Consider the following 17291-nt stretch of genomic DNA (forward strand, 5'->3'; position numbering starts at 1 on the left):
ACATACCATTCTTAAAATAATGAGATCACTGATATTGTTTGCACTAAAATCTAAACCTGTATTGTCAATAATTAAATCCCATCTGCTACAGCCCTAAGGAGGAGTTCATAAGTTAAGAAAATACATATAATTGATCATAAGAGATTTGTATCTCCTAGGGAAGGGAACTCATTTAATATATAACATGAATACTCAACTAGAACAACAACAGGTAACAGGTACCCCGTTAGATATTTGTAATAGTTAAATGAATGAAAAACTTGAAATAAATGGACTTGATAAAGAACAATCTGGAATCTACATCTCTCGTGCGACAGGCTGATGAGGTAAGGAAGAACATGGTGCAATAGATTGGTGAAATAGCAAACAACAGATTACTACCAGATCAAGGGAAGCTCAAAGTAGATCAAAATTGCCGATAGTCAGTAAAAACGATAATAGAGCTGGTGGGGATGGGAGAAAAAAAACAAAAAAAAATTGTCTCATCGTTTCTGCTCAGCAAAGACCTTCACACCCATTTTTTTTTCCTGCTGAGATCGAGGGAGTGTTGTCTGAGATTAAGGTAGAACCTCCTTTTTTACTTTCAGAAAAGCTATTTCCTCCCCTATAAGCAGCTGCTGATTCACAAGAACATGCCCTCTTAATAGATTATAAGATCTAAAATGCAGTGGTGGACATGTCATAAGTTCCTAGGATGTCATATGTTAAACTTGCCACTAGGAGGAAGAGAAGAACCATCAGGGAAATCAAACATTCCTCACAGAATGCATTCTCCTGCAAAACATGACAGTGAGAATTTGAAATAGATCGTTTTAGCAGTTGCTCTGTAGTGTCTTCAGCGTATTATGCTTTATGCTCCTTTTCCTAGTTCTCCAAACTTTTCGACCAGAGGGCCACATCAAATATATGGCATAGTGTTGAAGGCCGGAAAAATAAATAAATTTTAAATATAAAATGTAAAAAAATACATTAGAAAGCTTCAGAAAGCCTAAGGCCTTCAGACAGCCCAAAAAGTCACTTCTTGCAGGGGACCAGAGTTGCCGTGGGCTGGATAGGGGATGTTGTGGGCCACATCTGGGCCCTGGGCCGAGGTTTGGAGACCCCTGGGCTAGAGTAATGAAATAGTCCAAGCTGAAAAAAACTGAACTGATCAAGGGAAGCTCAAAGTAGATCAAAATTGCCAATAGTCAGTAAAAACGATAATAGAGCTGGGGGGGTGATGGGGGAATAAAAAAAAACACAGTTGTCTCATTGTTTCTGCTCAGCAAAGACCTTCACACCCATTTTTTTTCCTGCTGAGATGGAGGGAGTGTTGTCTGAGATTAAGGTAGAACCTCCTTTTTTGCTTTCAGAAAAGCTATTTCCTCCCCTATAAGCAGCTGCTGATTCACAAGAACATGCCCTCTTAATAGATTATAAGACCTAAAATGCAGTGGCAGACATGTCATAAGTTCCTATGATGTCATATCTTAAACTTACCTCTAGGAGGAAGAGAAGAACCATCAGGGAAATCAAACACTCCTCACAGAATTCATTCTCCTGGGGTTCGGAGATCTTCAAGAACTCAAGAGTTTGCTGTTTCTGCTGTTTTTCCTGATCTACATATTAACCATGGCAGGGAACATCCTCATCATAGCCCTCATTGTGACTGATGGTCATCTTCACACCCCCATGTACTTCTTCTTGGGAAACTTGTCTTTGTTGGAGATCTGCTACACCTCCAACATCCTGCCCAAAGTCCTTGCTAGCTTTGCAAGTGGAGACAAAACCATTTCTGTTTGGGGATGTTTGGTTCAGTTTTATGTCTTTGCTTCCCTGGTGGTTACAGAATGTTGTCTCCTAGCAGTGATGTCCTTAGATCGGTATCTAGCCATCTGCAGACCGCTACACTATGTGATGATCATGAAAGACAAGGTATGCCTTAGCCTGGCAGCTGGATTATGGGTTAGCGGGTTCTCATCCATGTATGTCATGTTGTACCTTGTGTCAACATTAACCTTTTGTGGCCCCAATGAAATTGACCACTTCTTCTGTGATCTTTCACCTCTCCTGGAAATTACCTGCAGTGAGACGTACATAATAGAATGGACAACTTTAGTATTCTCCTCATTGTCCACTTTCCCACCATTCTTGTTAACACTGACCTCTTATGTTTTTGTGATATCCACCATCCTGCGTATTCCATCCATTGCTGGGAGGAAGAAAGCATTCTCGACCTGCTCTTCCCACCTCATTGTTGTTACCATGTTCTATGGGACCATAATCATAGTGTATGTGTTGCCAAAACACAAGATGCCACGTGTTTTACACAAAATCCTCTCCGTCCTATATACTGCATGTACTCCTCTTGCCAATCCCTTGATCTACAGCCTGAGAAACAAGGAGGTCAAAGAAGCTCTGAAGAAATCTGTTCAAAGTGTTCTTTATTTCATAAGACTTCAGCGAGCCCAGTGTCGTGCCTCCCGAGTAGAATAAATTGGTGTGCATTAAAACCTCTACTTTCTGTTCTGAATTCGTGGCTGTTTTTGGCCAACTCATATTTCAGTTTACCAAATGTCGTCCCCCCCCAGAATGCTTCACCTTATTTCTCATCTTCCTAACTTTGCACATTTTGTCTAGCGTGACCTAAGAAAAGAAGTTCTGTGATAATTTCCTGCTGCATTTGAGGAACTTGACTTTCTTGTATTACTAATTTGCAAGGTAAAATATTGGCTAAGTAGGTGCCATCATCCAGCATCCATTCTGGGGTAATCAAAGTCAAGGGCTGGGCCAGGATCGCTCAAGTTTGCTTTTCCGGCTTGATGAGGCTGGCTGGCAAGCCCCCTGGCTTGGAAGCGGTAAAGCCAATGCAAAGCATTCCCTGTTGGTCTGCACTTCCAGCTGCCTCAACCCCTACAAGTTGGCTGTGATAGGTTCTCTTGGGCTTCACTGAGTGCAACCTTGAATCAGATGATACACCCATATACTCATGGGGGAGGAAGACACAACCGTTTCCCTCATTCAGTACCTTCACAATTGGGGGTGGAGTTTAAGGCACGCTGTTGCACTTTTTCCTTTAGTGCACATTAATTAATTAAGTGCCCCATTCTATCAGCCTTATATGTTTTATATTGGGTGGTGCATGGGGAAAATGGTTGTTTAAAGTCACTCCAGAAAAACAGGATTGAGCATTTCAGCACAAATCTGTTCCTATTGACTTAGAAATAAGCCACATGGAGTTGAATGGGACTAAAGGCCCAATCCTATCTTGCAACCATTCTTGCAAAATGCTGTAAGGTACTGCTGCACCACGAATAAGCCCACTGGGCCATCACTGAGTCCAGCGCCAGTTGGTGCTGGACCTCAGTGCCAAAAAGACAATGCTGGAGCGATCCCAGCAGTAATTCCTCCAGACGGCTGATGTGGAAGCTTTTCAGGGCTGGGGGAGGGAGGGGGAAGCATGGAGGGAGCTGAACTGGGTTGGGGTGGAGGGTCAGAGGAAGAATCAGGCCATGGATGGGGTCAGGGACGGCAGCAGACTCTGCCACCAAATCCTATGCCCCCTCCCTGGCTGAAATTCCCAACCAAGGTCTCCTCGGTTCTGCATCAGTTCAATAGCTGGTGGAGCTCCGAGAAGACCCATTGTTGCCAGCTACATTCTACCCGGGATAAGGAAGCAAACATTCCCTTACCCTGAGAGACTCTGATGGCTGCCCCAGTCCCATAGGATACAGCCACAGCCATTCTGGTGCCACTGTGACTTGGGCACCACCAGGACTTCAGAGTGGGCTGTCCATGTGACTGGGATTAGAGGCTTAGATATGTCCACCGGGCTGCCCAAACCACTACAACACCTCATTTGGTAAGGCAAGGGTGCCAATGCAGCATCCACTGAATCTTGCAGGGGAGTTCCAGCCTCAGGGGGTCTCCTCAGAGTAAGGGAACATTTGTTCCTTTGCCCCAGGATAAGCCCCTGTGGGCCCAGTGTGTCAACTCAGACCTGTGCCAGCAATATTGCTGGCACAAGTCATTGTTGACCCCAAGGCAGATGAGGCCCAGGAAGGGGGTCAGGATTCTGCAGGTGTCACTGCCACTGAACCCACCCCTTCCTGGGCCCAAGCGGCCCTCATCCCTGCCCCCATTGCCACACCTTTCTGCCCACCTGCATCCATTCTGCTCCCTTCCCAACTTCAGCCTGGCCTCTGCACAGCCTTACCTCAGGTAGCAGATGTCCATGTAGACTTGGCCGCTCGCCACTTCCTGCAGCAGCCAGGCCATGCTCTCTGGCAGTATTGTGTTTGTGACACCTTCAAAGAGCATTATGCTGTTGGAAAGCACTTTCTGCTGGTATAACTGTCCCTTTGGTTTCGGCCAAAAGTTTGCATTCCTTAGTTTGGAAAAGTTTGGTAGGCACTATAACCAGTGCTTTTTTTGTAAAATAATTTTTAAAAAAAATGTGCAGGAACTCACAACTTGTTAATCTTTTATTTATTTATTTTTAAACCATTTTTATTGGAGAAATAAGTAATAAGATACAACTAGACGTAGTCACTAACTACACACACACACACACGTCCATCCCATGTGAGCTCCCTGATAGCAAAAGCACTCCTGCCACAGCTGGAGTGAAACATAGAGGGGTGGGAAAGACCTGGCAGGGATCAGGTCTACCCCATCACCCATTGGGAGTGTCTGCCTTGAACCTTTCAGGCTCTCAGTCTCTTGTGCTGAGATAGGGAGGGCTCCAAATACAGGATCCCCCCATAGTCTTTGATGATTATGTGCGTGCATGTATCTCCTACAGGACACTTCAGGGAGGAGGGTTCAGAACACCTGTCCTGGCTGGTAACTGCTGCCGTAGCTCCTGAAGTGAGCCCCCTGCTGGAGGCTGTGGGTTAAGTCCTGAGACTTAAAAAAAAAAAGGCAAAAAAAAAAAAAAAAGCCTGCCTGGGACTGAACTTTGAGGAGTTTTGCAGCCTCAACTGTCCCCCCTTTTGGCAACTGGCAACCAACCTTTATATTTGCAGCCATTGAATACCTCCCCACCTAAAAAAAAATATTCCTCATAGGGATTTGAACCCCTAGCCTCTGGCTCCACAGACCAGCACTTTAGCAATTGAGCCATAGGAGCTCTTAGACTCAAAGTGTTTGGAACTAATACTTGAGGTGCTGATGGCCACCAGCTGGGTTCAAGACCTTATATATTAGTTCTGAGCTGTTTGACTACAGGAGTTCCTATAACCCAATGGAGAGGGTGTGGGGCTATGGAGCACAAGGTCAGAGGTTTGAATCCTGCCTTAGCCAGCAGTGCAAAAAGTATTTTTGACAACAGGTGTGTGCTGGGCTGTGGAGCAGGGGGTTGGAGGTTCAAATCTCGCCCTAGCCAGCAGTTCAAAAAAAAAAAAAAAAAAAAGGATGGAGCTAGTGGGGGGAAAAAAGGTGCCGGAACACCATAACAGCCCACCATGGCAGTACCATCCTTTCCACTAACATGCCTACTTTGTTGCTGCTTGCTTAGAGGTGGCTGGAGGGTGGAAGGGAGGTCTCTTATTTCCCCTATAGCTTGGTTCTGGTACAACATTGCTCTGATATACCACTGGAATAACACAGGGGACAAGGAGATACATTCTTTGCTCCCTCTGCCATCAAAAGCATGAGTAAGGCTGGGAGACTGAAAAATAGTGTAGGTGAGTCAGGTGACAAAAGAGAAGGAAGGGATTAAGAGGTTTATGGGAAATTGGGAAGGGTGGGAAGTGATTGCAAAGGATGGTGATTGGGCAGGAATCCACTTGAAAGGAGCACAAAAGATGGTCTCCTGTGCAACATGTAGTTCAACCTTCAGTGTGCCAACATTCCAAGAGGAATTTAGGGCACAACCCTAACCAGGTCTACTCAGAAGTAAGTCCTATTTTGTTCATTGGGGCTTACTCTCAGGAAAGTTTGGTTAGGATTGCAGCCTTAGTCATCCTCAGTTTGATGTTATAATCTTTCCAATTGCTTCTTTGATTGTATGTTATTCACTTTTTTCTTTATTTGATTTGTTTGTGTGGTAGGCTCCCATCAGCATTATATTTGTTACTCTCACTACCTAATTTCCATGGGGGTCATGACATTCTTAAAATAATGACATCCCTAATATTGATGGCACTAAAATCTAAGCATGTATTGTCAATTAATCCCATATGCCACAGCCCTAAGGAAGAGTTCATAAATCAAGAAGAAGCATACAATTGAACATAAGGGACATGTATCCCCTGGGGAAAGAAACTCACTTAATATATAACATGACTACAACACAAGAAGAAGAAGAACAGGTAACAGGCACCCCATTAGATATTCCTAGTAATTAAATGAATGAAAACATTGAAACAAATGGATTTGATAAAGAACAACGTGGAATCAACATCTCCCGTAAAACAGGCTGATGAGGTAAGGCAGAACCTGGTGCATTAGAGCAAACAGTAGATTTCTACCTGATCAAGGGAAACTCAAAGATGATCAAAACTGATGTCAGTTGGTAAAAACAGTAATAGAGCTAAAGAGGGCATTAATTTGTAAGAAGCAGATAGATTAAGAACGGAATGACATAATCACATGGTATAAACCATGCAGGACTGTACCACCTCAGTCTAAAGCAGGGGTGCCCAAACCCTGGCCCGGGGGCCACTTGCGGCCCTCAAGGCCTCTCTATGTGGCCCTTAGGGAGCCCCTAGCCTCCAATGAGCCTCTGGCCCTCCAGAGATTTGTTGGAGCCCACACTGGCCCGATGCAACTGCTCTCAGTGTGAGGGCAACTGTTTGGCCTCTCGAGTGAGCTGTGGGATGACGGCTCCCTCCACTGCTTGTTGTTTCACGTCTGTGATGCAGTAGCAGCAGGAAAGGAAAGGGCAGCCTTGCTTTGTGCAAGGCCTTTTATAGGCCTTGAACTACTGCAAGACCTTCATTCATTCATATAAGTTCATCTTTAATATATTCATTTATGTAAATTTATTCAAATTTGAAATGCAAATTAATTTGGCCCCCAACAGGGTGTCAGAGAGATGATGTGGCCCTCCTGCCAAAAACTTTGGACACCCCTGGTCTAAAGGCATGGAGAAACGTGCAGTTGAATGCTCCCCTGTGTTTAAAAAATAAAGATAGCAGAACTCAGGAAAATACACAGTTTTCTACATGTAGGGAGTTTTGTATAGAGGAGATGCAAACTGCACCAAGGGGTTCAGGCTGGTTCTGATGTAGCATTAAACTAGTGTTGCCAACCAGATTCACAGGATCTCCTGCATCGCTGACGAGGAGCAAGGCCAGGGCACATCATGATCCCCTCAAAATGCAGGTTGAGTATCCCTTATTTGGAATGCTTGGGAGCAGAAGTGTTCCAGATTGTGGATTTTTCTGCATTTTGGAATATTTGAAGAAAAATAATGAGATTTCTTGGGAATGGGAAGGGACCCAAATCTCAATGCGCACAAGTCCCATGTAAGGCATCATCCTACATACACCAAAGGACCTTTTGGCTAGAGATATGTGGAAATGAACGCAATTCCTCACGCAGGAAAATAAGCCATTGGCTTGTGCAGTCTGCACACCTGCTGCCCACTCCTCACTTGGGTGAGGCCCTCAGCTTGCCCCCTCCTATCCTTCACTGAAAGTCCACCCACTCAGCTCTGTAGGGCCTTCTGTGCCATTCACATTGCCTTCTGGTTTGGAGCCACACAGCGAGGCCAGCTTCCTTGGCTGGGAAGCTTCCCCAGCACTATGCTGGTCGGCACCCAGAGCCCATTACGTGAGGTCACGTGTCTGTGCTCATAAAGATCCAGATTTCAAAGCATTCTGATTCTCAGACTTCCAGATAAGGGGTAATATACCTATATTCTGCAGCAAGAAAGCCAGCAAGACAAGAAGTCCAACCTCCTTTTTGCTTTCAAAAAAGCTATTTCCTCCCCTATAAGAAGCTGCTGTTTCACAAGAACATGCCCTCTTAATAAAGACCTAAAATGCAGTGGTGGACATGCTATTCACTTGATGGGGTAAATGCCACGGGTGCGGAAACTCGTGCACCTTCAGGATCCCACGGAAGCCTCACTTATGCGCCAAACGCATTTGGAAACTGTGCTTCCAGTTTGCCAGTTTCAAGCACGGGGGAATCTTCAGGAAGCTTTCTCGATGTGTCCTGGAGTTGTGCAAGATGCCATGAGCTCCAGGTAACTGGGTGGGCAGATTTTTACACAGAGGGCAGTGGCATCCCGTGGGGGGGTGCCATCGCAGATCTTTGCTCTGGGGTGCAGGGCTGGGAAGGTCTGCTACTGCTAAAATGTCATAAGTTCCTATGATGCTATATCATAAACCACACTAAATTGTCTTTAGGAGGAAGAGAAGAACCATCAGGGAAATCATACACTCCTCACAGAATTCATTCTCCTGGGGTTTGGAGATCTTCAAGAACTCAAGAGCCTGCTGTTTCTGCTGTTTTTCCTGATCTACATATTAACCATGGCAGGGAACATCCTCATCATAGCCCTCATTGTGACTGATGGTCATCTTCACACCCCCATGTACTTCTTATTGGGAAACTTGTCAGTGTTGGAGATCTGCTACACCTCCAACATCCTGCCCAAAGTCCTTGCTAGCTTTGCAAGAGGAGACAAAACCATTTCTGTTTGGGGTTGTTTGATTCAGTTTTATGTTTTTTGCTCCCTGGCCGTTACAGAATGTTGTCTCCTAGCAGTGATGTCCTTAGATCGGTATCTAGCCATTTGCAAACTGCTACACTATGCGATGATCATGAAAGACAAGGTATGCCTTAGCCTGGCAGCTGGATCATGGGTTAGCGGGTTCTCATCCATGTACGTCATGTTGTACCTTGTGTCAACATTAACCTTTTGTGGCCCCAATGAAATTGACCACTTCTTCTGTGATCTTTCACCTCTTCTGGAAATTACCTGCAGTGAGACGTACATAATAGAGTGGACAATTTTAGTATTCTCCTCATTGTCCACTTTCCCACCATTCTTGTTTACACTGGCCTCCTATGTTTTTGTGATCTCCACCATCCTGCGTATTCCATCCACTGCTGGGAGGAAGAAAGCATTCTCAACCTGCTCTTCCCACCTCATTGTTGTTACCATGTTCTATGGGACCCTAATCATAGTGTATATGTTGCCAAAACACAAGATGCCACATGCTTTACACAAAATCCTCTCCGTCCTATATACTGCATGTACTCCTTTTGCCAATCCCTTGATCTACAGCCTGCGAAACAAGGAGATTAAAGAAGCTCTGAAGAAATCTGTTCAAAGTGTTCTTTATTTCATAAGACTTCAGCGAGCCCAGTGTCGTGCCTCCCGAGTAGAATAAATTGGTGTGCATTAAATTCTCTGCTTTCATTTCAGAATTAGTGGCTAAATAAACCACATGCTGTTCAGTGGGATTAAGTGTGACTGGAATTAGAGCCTTAGGCTACAATCCTAACCAGGTCTACTCAGAAGTAAGTCCTATTTTGTTCAGTGGGGCTTACTCTCAGGAAAGTGTGGTTAGGACAGCAGCCTCTGATATGTCAGCTGGGTAACCTGTACCACTGCAAATCCTCCTGCTGTAATGCAGGTCCCTACTGGATCTCATCCACCCTCCTTGCTGCTGTCCTCCTACCCTGGTACACTCCCTCTCCACACACACCCCGCTGCTCTTGGTGGGATGGCGAAGACTTTTCTGCCAGGGTTCCTTTCACACAATTTGTTGAAAAGTGCTTTATGGCACTTTTATGATGGCCAGTACTAGCAAATCATAGGATTGTGGGATAAGTCCTTCAGTGCTATAGGAAATCATCACATAAGTTCTTTTCTTAGGTTAATTCAGACAGGATCAGCAGGATTGGAAGAAGAGAAAAAAGGCCAAGAATTCTTAGAGGAGGAAAAGGAAAAGATCCATTGGGTAAACAGAAAGCTGGCTTTTCTGAACAGGATATGGATAAAAATAGCCTCTACCATTTCCTTCATCCCAGGCCTGAAAAGTCTACATGGGGCTTGTCAGACTTGAGCCAGTGAATTCACTCATGCAGATTTGAGTAGCCCCATTGAGCAGGCTGGTGCTTCACACAGGGAAAGGGAACAAATGTTACCCTGAGGAATCTTCCAGCCTGTTCAATTCCAGTGCTGGATATAGCATTGACCATGTGGCCCTGCTGCACCACCCCTGGATAGGATTAGGCTGCCCAGTTGTATTATTATTTTGCACAGTTAAAGATGTGAAGATATTTGATTAAGGAATGAAAGAGTTGTGTTTGAAGCTCAATTGACCATGAGAAAGGACATTGACATTATTGCAACCACCCCAAGGCTCACGATGCTGAGAATATAACCCAAAGTTTCAGCTGAAGCTTAAAATTCTGCTTCGTATTTTTTTCGAAACAATAATCATACAGTTAAAAGATCAGAATGATGTCTTCCGCTTATTTTCCCTTATGATGAAGACGGAGGATGGTTCAGAACACTTGCAGAAGTTAGAGATATCCAGGAAGAAGATCAGTGCCTGCCCGGGGAGGATCATTTCAGCTCAAGGCAGGGCAATCATCCTTATCCTGACATTGGATTTGACCAGCCAGCCTTGTTCAGAAGCAATGAGGTCCATCTGTCACAAGCTGGGGCTCATACTTTCCAGAGTGATCTGCAGCAGGGTTTGCATAATGTTTTGTTCCCTGTTCGGGCAGTGGAGGTTAAGTGCTAGGCTAACCCCCTCCCCACCCATTTGGAAGGGTCATGCAGGTTGGGTAGGTATCATCCTCCGGTTTCCCATTCTGAGGTAAGGAAAGTCACAGGATGAGCCAGGACTGCTCAGGATTGCTTGTCTGGGTCAGGGAGGCTGGCTGGCTGGCAAGCCCCCTGACTTGGAAGTGGCCAGGCCTCCACAGGGCATTCCCTGTTGGTCTGCACTTCCAGACGCTTCAACCCTTCAGGGGTGGCTGTGATAGGCTCACTTGGGCTTCACTGAGTGCAGCCTTGAGTCAGATGTTACACCCATATACTCATGGGGGAGGAAGACAGCACTGTTTCTCCAGTACTGGGGGTGGGGTTTTGGGCACCCTGCTGCAGTTTTTCCCTTGGTGTATGTTAATGAATAAAGTGTCCCATTCTACCAACTAAATTGCCATGTGTATTTTATTTTGGGGGTGCATGAGGTAAATGGGAGGGAGCTTCAGCCTCAGGAGGCTTCCTCAGGGTAAGGGAACACACAGGGTAATATCACTGACCCATGAAGGTAGATCAAGCAGGGAAAGTGGGTCTGATAGAAGGTGACAGGATGACCAGGGTAATATGCCCTTAGGGCAAATGCTTAAAATTTAAAAGCTTAAAAGCACCCCATTTTCATTTAGGGGAAAGCTTAAAAATTGAAGACTGGCTGCTCTGCTGAATTGGCTAAATGTCAAGGTTGCTTCTTGGCAAAATAACAAGGTGTCTAGCTAGACACTAGCAAGAGATAAAATTTTAGAAGAACAACACATATTTTAGACAAGGCTATTCCCTTTGAAAGTAAGAGGGAGGTGAGAAGATAAGAGAAAATACTAGGGAAACTTCTGTCTTTGAAGGCTCTCTGTTTGAATAGCAAACTAAGACAGATGACAACGAGCAGATGGGCATTATTTGGCAGGAGAATACCCATCTTAGCAAAGACAGTTTACATTTTTAAAACTGTTATTCTTTCATGCTTTTTAGAGCAAAGGACAGTGTAGCTAGAAGGCTTACATTAAAACACTGTAAGAATTATTTTGGAACCTGTTTGCTATTTTCACAGAAGTCTCACAGAAGTGCCAAGGATATAGTCTTTGTCCTTAAAGTGTAACCAACATATAGTAGCTATTAGAAGTAAGTTTTAACTGCCTGATTTTATTAAATGTTTGATTAAAGCATAGAAACACATAGAATAGTGAAAGCCACTTCAAGCTAAAAATCATAGTTAGTCTCACAGAGAAACTGTTCAGAAGGCTGTTTTGTTAGGTTCACAGTCTGTGGAATTTGGAAAGGGGAGTTGTATCTCAAATTAGAAAAACTCCTTCTTGGCAGAAATATATGGCCAGCCAAGATGTTACAAGTGGGGAAAACATACATATATGCAACATTGTAGTATGAAGCCTTAGTATTACAGGGAAAGCTTATCAGTTGGCAGGCTGAAATAGGGTTTTAGTTAGTGGGACACAGACACCTGCAGAGACGAGTTTAGAAAAAGAATACATTTAATTAGATAAGCAAAAACATTGTTGAGAAAGCCTCTGTTTGAGTTACAACTGAAATGGAGAACATGCAATGTGTTTAAAGGTAAATAAGAAAAGGATTTCTTAAGAGAAATCCTATATACAGTGAAAGTTTTTTTGTTTTAATATATACCACTACAGAGCCCTTAAACGTACTCAAAGTAACTGGTCACAAATAGAGTTAAGACATAGAATAAAACTGTTAAAGGATAGTTAAAAGGACCTTGCTTAACAGAGGTTGGCAGAGAGCCCCACAGTGTTTTGCTGAAAACAGAAGAAGGAATGTAAGAGAGATAAAACAGGCGGCTCAAGCAAGGCCATCCTGATCAGGAAAGGAGATGTATGCCAAGAAATAGGTCTGAAGTCTTGCCAAAAGGCCAGTTCTGAATAAAATAAGGTTATAGCACACCCTACTGGTTCTTGAAAATTTTGTATTCAATATGTTTAATTGTATAATTTTACCATATTTGGAAATCTGTAACTTGAAGCCCACCTATCAAGTGTCTCTAAGGTTATCTACAGCCTATTAAGAGTTAGCCCCATCTATGATGTTAAACTTCAGCCAATGGGAAGTTCAAATCTTCAAACAAAGGACCCAAAATGTTATAAAGGGTCTGGTTAAGATTGATACTCGCTCTCAATGTTTTGGACAGGAGTCCCTTGAGATGCCTGTTGCTGGAAGTATAAAAACATAAGAACATAAGAACAGCCCCACTGGATCAGACCATAGTCCCATCTAGTCCAGCTTCCTGTATCTCACAGTGGCCCACCAAATGCCCCAGGGAGCACACCAGATAACAAAAGACCTGCATCCTGGTGCACTCCCTTGCATCTGGCATTCTCACATAACCCATTTCTAAAATCAGGAGGTTGCGCATCCACCTCATGGCTTGTACCCCGTAATGGATTTTTCCTCCAGAAACTTGTCCAATCCCCTTTTAGAGGCATCCAGGCCAGTCACCATCACCACATCCTGTGGCAAAGAGTTCCACAGACCAACCACAAGCTGAGTAAAGAAATACTTTCTTTTGTCTGTTCTAACTCTCCCAACACTCAATTTTAGTGCATGTCCCCTGGTTCTGGTGTTATGTGAGAGTGTAAAGAGCATCTCCCTATCCACTTTGCCCTGCATAATTTTGTATGCCTCAATCATGTCCCCCCTGAGGCGCCTATTTTCTAGGCTGAAGAGGCCCAAACGCCATAGCCTTTCCTCATAAGGAAGGTGCCCCAGCCCAGTAATCATCTTAGTCGCTCTCTTTTGCACCTTTTCCATTTCCACTATGTCTTTTTTGAGATGCGGCGACTAGAACTGGACACAATACTCCAGGTGTGGCCTTACCATCGATTTGTACAATGGCATTATAATACTAACCATTTTGTTAGTATTCTTCACTGCTGCCGCACATTGGGTCGACACTTTCATCGACCTGTCCACCACCACCCCAAGATCTCTCTCCTGATCTGTCACAGACAGCTCAGAACCCATCAGCCTATATGTGAAGTTTTGATTTTTTGCCCCAATGTGCATGACTTTACACTTACTGACATTGAAGCGCATCTGCCATTTTGCTGCCCATTCTGCCAGTCTGGAGAGATCCTTCTGGAGCTCCTCACAATCACTTCTGGTCTTCACCACTCGGAAAAGTTTGGTGTCGTCTGCAAACTTTGCAACCTCACTGCTCAACCCTGTCTCCAGGTCATTTATGAAGAGGTTGAAGAGCACCGGTCCCAGGACAGATCCTTGGGGCACACCGCTTTTCACTTCTCTCCATTGGGAAAATTGCCCATTGACACCCACTCTCTGTTTCCTGGCCTTCAACCAGTTCTCAATCCATGAGAGGACCTCTCCTCTAATTCCCTGAAATGAAATAAAAGCTTGCAGACGATCACCCTTGACTACTGAGTCTTGCTTTTGAACCTTGCAACACCTTGCAACAGATCAGCCGCTGCATCCTGAATATTTGAAAAGACGAGATCGATGTTTAGCAGGAAGTGGGGAGCCTGGATCTGCAGTTAATTGTAACTGCAGATTCTAGATCTGCAGACACCGGGGGCCACCTGTATATTTAATAAATTATACTTAATTTATTAAATAATTAATAATTAATTGTTTTATTTATGATAAATAATATGTAATACATAATAAATATTATTATTATTTATTAATAATTGAATAATCTGTCCACCTAATTCCCATAGAGTCATACCATTCTTAAAATAATGAGATCACCGATATTGTTTGGACCACAATCTAAGTATGTATTGTCAATAATATAATCCCATATGCCGCAGCCCTAAGGAAAAGCTCATTCATTAAGAAGAAACATATAATTGAACATGAGGGACATGTATCTCCTGGGGAAAGAAACTAGCTTAATATATATATAACATGCATACACAACAATAACTACAATAGGTAACAGGTATCCCGTTAGATATTTGTAACAATTATATGAATGGGAAACCTGAAACTAATGGATCTGAGAAAGCACAATGCAGAATCTGCATCCCTCATACGACAGGCTGAAGAGGTATGGCAGAAGATGGTGCATTAGAGCGAGCAAGAGATTTCTGCCAGATCTAGGGACGCTCAGGTTGAAATTGCTGTCAGTCAGTAAAAACGGTAATAGAGTGGGGGGGGAGGAACCCTCAGTTGTTTCATTGCTTCTGCTCAGCAAAGGTTTTCACACAATTTTGATTGAGTTTTGCAAAATCCATACCTTTGTAATGGCACTTCTGCCACAAAGTGTCAAACTTCTGATAATGAGAAGAGAACATGGGCCTTTCCTATCAAGGTAAAGTTGAAACTGCCACTAATTTTCAATGTCAGGTCATTGCCAATCATGAAATGACACTTCTAATACAAGGGAGAAAGCCTAAAACACACATTAATGATGTACGTGTGAATATCGGCATTAGCTAGCAATAAGATACGGTATCCATTGCAAAACATGACAGTGAGAATTTGAAATAGATCATTTTAGCAGTTGCTCTGTAGTGTCTTCAGCGTATTATGCTTTATGCTCCTTTTCCTAGTAACTATTCAGCACATTTCTGCCTTTTAATTGTGTGATTTTTTTAAATAATGTGAAACATTAATGTGATGTCCATGGGCTCTCAGGGGTCTCTAAACTTTTCGACCAGAGGGCCACATCAAATATCTGGTGTTGCAACGCAACGCTACTTGGGCAGCACCCAGGGTTTAGAACCTTGGTGCCTGAGGAAAAGTGCTAAAAGCAGAAGCACTCTGAGGGTTTGAAAGTTAGAACTGGAGCAACAGAAAGTCAAAGCAATGAGAGACACAGCAGACATTCAGAGGGTTGATGCAGGGAGAGCTAAGCCGGAAGTAGGACGGTATGAGATCGAGAGAGAAGTCCGTCCTCCCGGCTAGCTTCCTCAGACTTTTATTCATTCTCAGAACACATGATAACACTAGGGAAAATTACTGAAGGTTGCTGAAATCTGCACTGCTAAGAAACCTGCTGGCTCTGGCTTGACCGCAATACACATTCCTAGATATGCGCTTCTTCATAACATCCTTTGTTTACAGGCTCTGGGCAAAGACTCAGCAACTGGCCCACTCTGGCGTGCCTGAGTGGGGGGGCAGCAGGTTTGCCTGCCTGCCTACCGGTTGCCATGTTACCAAGGCTAAGCCCAGCGCCTGTGCATTTCCCTACAATCTGGCATAGTGTTGAAGGCCGGAAAAATAAATAAATTTTAAATATAAAATGTAAAAAAATACATTAGAAAGCTTCAGAAAGCCTAAGGCCTTCAGACAGCCCAAAAAGTCACTTCTTGCAGGGGACCAGAGTTTCCGTGGGCCAGATAGGGGATGTCGTGGGCCACATCTGGGCCCCGGGCCAAGGTTTGGAGACCCCTGGGCTAGAGTAATGAAATAGTCCAAGCTGAAAACAACTGAACTAATGGGGGGGGGGGGAGGACGGCAAGCACTACAGCCAAAGCACTGGCATCCTCCCATGTCTGTGTCATGTCTGTGGCAGTGTCTATGTGGCACATACATTACCACTTCTGGGTAAAGGCAGCCTCAGTGTACAGAGGCACAATGTCTTTGAATATCAGGTGCTTGGAACAAATGATAGGGGAGGTGAGTTGTCCTCATAGGATGCTTGTGAGCTCCCCAGAGGTATCTGCCTCAGCCAATCAAAATCAGAGTACTGGATTCCGTGGAATTTTGTTTGCAACTAACTGTTCTATTTTTGATTCTTAAATTCATAATTCACATGTTCTAGATTTGAATGTGCTGCATTATGTTGAAGAACATAAACATGCTCTCCCTCTAGTTGTGCAATCGTTAAGTGGATGATGAGTATGGCAATGATGTATCTGTCCACACATGTTCATGATACTTTTCTGGAGACTGCATTAGAAATACAAGAAGCTGATTCAGATTATTGAGCCATCTAGTTTTTTTTTGTTTTTTTCTGCCTAGCCTTAGGAATGCCAGGGATTGAACCTGGGTATGATCTAGCCCTGAGCTGCAGTCCCTTGCTTTCAGCATATCTAAGCCTACAGCCCTATATAGGCCAGTGGTTCTCAAACTTGAGGGAAGCAACCCACCAGTTTGTGTAAAGGGTGTCCCATCCCTTTAAGGGGTGAGCGAGGGGGCAAGGGCAGCGACGTGACCCCAGGAGCACATTGCTAACAGGGGTGGAAGGGGGTGTTTTTACTTAAAGGTGACTTTTTTCTACATTCTAAGCAGCGGAGAGCCCTGTGGAGGCCTGCACGGGGCTCCCCACACCTCCTGCAATGTCCTGCAGGCAGTAAAAGCACCTCCCTTCCACCCCTGTTAGTGATGCGGTCCTGGGGTCACTGCCCTCACTCCCTCCTTGCAAAGACTTACCCCGGGAGTAAAACTCCTGGGAAGTTTGAGAGCCACTGCTATAACTTATACACACATACCTGAAAGTAAGTCCCACTGAATTCATTGAGACTAACTTCGGGGTAGAACAGGAACTTGTCCCACTCATATTTTCTGCAGAGCTGGAGGGTTGTTTGAGACAAAGATAGAGAGTTGTCTGAGACAGAGGAGTTTCAATATCAGCACCATCTTTTGC

The 17291-nt window shown here is 44.2% G+C and overlaps 2 protein-coding genes across 2 annotated transcripts; both read left to right on the forward strand.

Annotated features, from left to right (window-relative positions):
- Positions 1 to 269: 269 nt before the first annotated feature.
- On the forward strand, positions 270 to 2475 carry LOC136652516 (olfactory receptor 11A1-like). Its single transcript, XM_066629458.1, has 2 exons — positions 270 to 326; positions 1486 to 2475. The coding sequence occupies exons 1-2, from the start codon at positions 270 to 272 to the stop codon at positions 2473 to 2475; spliced, it is 1047 nt and encodes a 348-aa protein (XP_066485555.1).
- Positions 2476 to 2801: 326 nt separating this feature from the next.
- LOC136652517 (olfactory receptor 11A1-like) lies at positions 2802 to 9329 on the forward strand. Its single transcript, XM_066629459.1, has 2 exons — positions 2802 to 2837; positions 8340 to 9329. The coding sequence occupies exons 1-2, from the start codon at positions 2802 to 2804 to the stop codon at positions 9327 to 9329; spliced, it is 1026 nt and encodes a 341-aa protein (XP_066485556.1).
- The last annotated feature ends 7962 nt before the right edge of the window (positions 9330 to 17291 follow it).

The sequence above is a fragment of the Tiliqua scincoides genome, chromosome 5, assembly GCF_035046505.1.
Source record: "Tiliqua scincoides isolate rTilSci1 chromosome 5, rTilSci1.hap2, whole genome shotgun sequence".
Taxonomy (NCBI): Eukaryota; Metazoa; Chordata; class Lepidosauria; order Squamata; family Scincidae; genus Tiliqua; species Tiliqua scincoides.

Bases quoted from the DNA above. Each gene is read 5' to 3' on its own strand.
- LOC136652517 (XM_066629459.1), top strand. From the start codon at position 2,802: ATGAGGCTGGCTGGCAAGCCCCCTGGCTTGGAAGCG. The intron at 2,838-8,339 runs GTAAAGCCAATG...AATTGTCTTTAG, and splicing joins AGCCCCCTGGCTTGGAAGCG to GAGGAAGAGAAGAACCATCA.
- LOC136652516 (XM_066629458.1), top strand. From the start codon at position 270: ATGGACTTGATAAAGAACAATCTGGAATCTACATCTCTCGTGCGACAG. The intron at 327-1,485 runs GTAAGGAAGAAC...ACTTACCTCTAG, and splicing joins TCGTGCGACAGGCTGATGAG to GAGGAAGAGAAGAACCATCA.